This window comes from Cyprinodon variegatus, unplaced genomic scaffold (genome assembly GCF_000732505.1).
Source record: "Cyprinodon variegatus isolate N-32 unplaced genomic scaffold, C_variegatus-1.0 Scaffold375, whole genome shotgun sequence".
Classification (NCBI taxonomy): domain Eukaryota; kingdom Metazoa; phylum Chordata; class Actinopteri; order Cyprinodontiformes; family Cyprinodontidae; genus Cyprinodon; species Cyprinodon variegatus.
The window spans coordinates 747371-752024 of record NW_015150828.1 but is presented as its reverse complement, the minus strand read 5'-3'; the positions used below and the strand labels follow the sequence as shown (position 1 = coordinate 752024).

The window sequence follows — 4654 nt, the reverse complement described above, 5'->3', positions numbered from 1 at the left end:
CACAACCGAACATGCTTGCGAACCTTCCGCCACAACAATCCCGCCCCCTTGATAATCGACCAATCACATTCACTTTTTTTACTCGTATAAAGTCGGGCACCACTCAGGAGAATTCGGAAATGCAACGGTTGGAACAGCCCCTTACCTATGACTTTAAGGTAGCCCAGCTTGTCTTTGTTTAAAAAAATGTATAAATAGACAGCAAATTTTTAAACATAAATATAAAATTACTTGTTATTGTATTGTATTGACAACACTTAAATATCAGCTAAAGCAGGGGTGTTAAACTCGTTCCAGAAAGGGCCATGTGGCTGCAAGTTTTCTTTCCAACCAAGCAACAGCACACCAGACTCCAGTCATCTCATCAAGTGAGTCCAATGTGAACATGACAACTTGATGAAATGACTGGAGTCAGGTGTGCTATTGCTTGGTTGGAAAAGAAAACTTGCAGCCACACAGCCCTTTCTGGAACCAGTTTGAAACCCCTGAACTAAAGAATACTTTAGCAAAGGTATTCCTTTAAAATACTATGTTAACTAACAGAAAACCATTCAAATAAAATGAATTGTCCACAGCGATCCTTGACAGTGTCGTTTCTAAGTCACCAATTTAGTGCTAGTTGGTCCCAATGGAATTTCGCATTGGGGACCTACTAGCACTAAATTGCTAACTGGTTAGCAAGATGCCACAACCGAACATGCTTGCGAACCTTCCGCCACAACAATCCCGCCCCCTTGATAAACGACCAATCACATTTACTTTATTCACTCGTGTAAAGTCGCTAGGGCAAGCAAGCTTTTAAGTGCAATATAAAGACCTAATTTAGATTTTTCCAGACCCATTTGATGCTCTCTTGTTAAAAGAACTATGAGAATGCTAACTGCTATCAACTGCAGGTAAGAAAAAACAATCTTTAAAAAAGATGGTTCTTTGGAAAGGTAAGTTACTTGTATTAACTTAGGTGATATAAGTAAACCATAGAATTGTGATAAAGTACTGTATGGGGGACTAACTTATAATGTATTAGAAAAAAAGAAGATAGTGCAGAAACAAAGGTAGGAACAGGTATTGTAAAGATTTCATACACTAATAGATCTGTATGTATCGCCCTCCAGAGGTTGAGAGTCCAACTTCTTTATAAAAGCATCTTAACATCCTCTTTTTCTTTTTGTCATTTGTCTTTTTATTATATCTTATCTCATTCCATTTTGCCCTGGAGGACCACCACAGAAGTGTTTGGAAACTTCCATCAATTTGTTACTGAAGTACAAAAATATCTACTATTCGCTGTCAGTCCCAGCAGATAGATGTTGGCTTATTATTTCAGATCATCTTCCAAAAAACAAGAAAAGTAATGCAGGTTTTGCTCTCTATTATTTAGCCATTAAATAGCTGGAAAGCCTCTAGCTGTGTGTGCTGGGGTGTGTAAATAGACCAGACACACACAGAGAGGTTGATGATGGAAACAGTTTCCATTCTGCACTCTCTGCAGCACTTGACCTTTCAGCTGGACACAGTTTAGCTCTCCATGTGTTGAAGGACCTCTTGAAGAGCTTTGTGGAAGCACTATGAGTGTCCCGGTATTTATACTCACCCTCTTTTCATCAGAACTCAAGTGGCTGCTGTTACAATCCAATGCAACATTGTAGTAACAGACAACAAGTCGATACTGTACCCCTGTGTGGATTTTCATCTTTGTGCGAAGACTAGATTTAATTCTGTTTGTTTTGGACATAACAATAAGGTTTATTACTATATGTATGTCTTTGGAACTACAAATCTGCTCCTTTGCAATTCAATTTTTATAAATCCTAATATCTCTACGTCTTGTCACAAAAAGTGCAAATAAAAATAAAATTTAGTTTTTTTGTACTTTTTTTGTAGTTCCCTGTATTCCCCATGCAATTCCCTATATAACTTTCAGTTCTAGTTATTTAATATATTCATAATCTTCTGGTAAACTCTCACAACAATAGTAGCAGATGGGAAAAACTGTTCTTGTGGCGTTAGGTTTTGGTCCTGATGGACCGCAGCCTTCTGCTAGTGGTGGCACCAGCATCCCAGATGATGATGGAGGAGGTAAGGATGGACTCAGTGATGGAGAAGTAGAAGTCCACCATCACTTGGCAGGTTTAATTTTTTTAGCTGCCGCTGAAAGTGCATCCTCTACTGCGCTTTCTTTGTGAGGGAGTTGATGCTCAGCTCCCACTTAAGATCCTCTGAGATTAAAGTTACCAGGAAGCAGAAAGACTCCATAGTCTTTCGGAGTCACAGAGAGCAACAGGGATAGTTGGTGCTGAGTTCTTCTTGAAGTGCACAGCCATCTCAACTGTTTTTAGAGCGTTGAGCTCCAGGTTGTTCTCCCTGCACCAGGTTGCCAGATGGTCAACCTCCAACCTGTAGACAGACTTGTCACCATCAGAGATAAGGGCGATGAGAGTGGTGTCATCTGCAAATATCCGAAGCTTGACAGACTGATGACTGGAGGGGCAGCTGTTGGTGTACAGGGAGAAGAGCAGAGGAGAAAGAAGACAGCCCTAGGGGGAACCAGTGCTGATGAGCTGGGAGTCAGAGATGTGTTTTCCCAGCTTCACCTGGTTCTTCCTGTCAGACAGGAAGTCTGTAATCCATTTGCAGGTGGAGTCAGGCACACTCTTCTGGGAGAGCTTCTCCTGAAGCAGAGCTGTGATGATTGTATTGAAGGCAGAGCAGAAATCCACACACAGGATCTTGGCGTAGGTACCTGCAGAATCCAGGTGCTGGAGAATGTGGTGAAGGGCCAAGTTGACAGCATCGTCTGCAGACCTGTTGGCTCTATAGGCAAACTGTAGGGGGTCCAGGAGGGGGTCAGTGATGTAATTCAGGTGTGAAAGCACAAGGCGCTCAAAGGACTTCATAACCACAGAGGGTTAGGGTGACTGGTCTAAAATGATTAATTCCTGTGGACCTTGGATTCTTGGGACCAGGGATAATAGTGGAGATTCTGCAGTCTGTCCTGCACGACAACAGCGGACACAGAAGAAGAGCAGGAGGCAGGCTTACTGATCCAATCACACAGGACAACAATTTGGTTCTTTTATGTGTTATTGCAGAAGTCTTAACACACACAAAAAAAATCTGGTCCCAGTCGTCTTTTAGAAATAAAGGTATGAGAGAGGTTAGAAAAGTCAACCAAAGCAGTAAGGTGGCAATAGCGCTCTTAGCAGGTATTTTGGTCCACTTCTCATGATTTAAGTGCCTTAGTTGTCACAGGTTTAAAGGGTGTCTTTCACAGACAGCATGTCTCAGCTCCTTAGAAAAATGCTCATAGAAGTCCACTGCAGAATCGTCCAATCTTTTCTTCTAATCTCTTTTTCGATGCTTCTAGCTTCGTGTTTTTGGTCATTATTCTGTTGCAAGACCCATCGTCTGAAACTAAGACCAAGTTTTCTGACACTGGGCAGCACACATCTCTATAGAAACACTTGATGCCCCCTGGACTCAATGCAGGAGGTGGGAAACAAGAGGGCCCTAACTAAAATGGATGAAGCTGTTGCTGAACTGGAGAGCTTCTTCAGTGACATACTGTTGCACCGTAATGCACCAGGGAGCGTTATCACAGATCCTTCCGCCCAGCAGCTGTAAGACTTTATAACATCACTGTTCCCAACAACCTCAATAAGCTGTTACATTTATTCTGATTGTTGCCCAGTTTCTGTCTTGGGCACTTATATAACATGCTGCTGTCATTTTTGCACATCTATGGTATTGCTGCAATTTTTTTCGTACTATATCCATACTATTAAAAAAGTCAGCAGCAGCATATTGATTATTTATTCTTTCCAGATGCACAGTATTTATATTGTATAAACACTGTACAGTAGAGTAATTAGTTTATTTTCTTAATTCTGTCACTTATTTTGTTATTTTTATACACTTTTTAAGGTCCACCTTTGTGTGACCACTTTTTGCAGCTGCAACCACAATTTCCCGATTGTGGGACAAAAAAAGCATTTTGTTTTTTATTTGATTCTATTCTATTTCGATCACGGCTACTTCACTTGTTTATCAAATGACAAGAAACAGGAGAATCACATTAAAATCTTTATTAAAATAATTATTTGTTAGACACTGCAATGATAAGCAATGGACTTCATACACAACAGACTTTTATTTCAGCTGGTTTAGTTTCTTCAGTGAGTAGCTGATCATTCACCATGTTGGTCGGCTGGAATAAATCTCCCCTGAGGAGTGTTGACAAAGTCTCTCTGTGATGGCCAGACAGGATTGTCACCATGTTTATTTTGACAGACTGTGAGTTCTTTCTGGCTATTTAGACAATTCTAGATATTCATTTGTAGGCTGGTACTTGATGCTACAAACATTTCTTCCTGCTGCTTTTGATTTTCTGCATGCAGATTGGGAGGTATAAAGGAAACTTGTGCGGAAACAAGTGTCACACATCTGCTTTTATGGTTTAGCGGTTTTATACATCTGCGTTTTTCCCACCGCAACTTTCAAAATTTCTACCTACTGCGAAACTTTAAATGTCAAGGCTGCATACTCTTTTATGCAAGAGCCTCTGGGCAACTTCTTTAACATCTTTGCATTTTAGGGCTGTATAGTGGCACAGCTGTTAGCACTGTTGCCTTGCAGCAAGACTTTCAAGTCCTAG

The 4654-nt window shown here is 40.8% G+C and overlaps 1 protein-coding gene across 1 annotated transcript in view; it reads left to right on the top strand.

Annotated features, from left to right (window-relative positions):
* LOC107092336 (FAS-associated factor 1-like) overlaps nt 1-2109 on the top strand; it is a 16962-nt gene extending 14853 nt beyond the window's left edge. The window contains exon 5 of the mRNA XM_015386743.1: nt 2011-2109. Within this exon, the coding sequence (XP_015242229.1) occupies nt 2011-2109 (99 nt within the window). The remainder of the gene's footprint in view (nt 1-2010) is intronic.
* Nucleotides 2110-4654: the final 2545 nt, after the last annotated feature.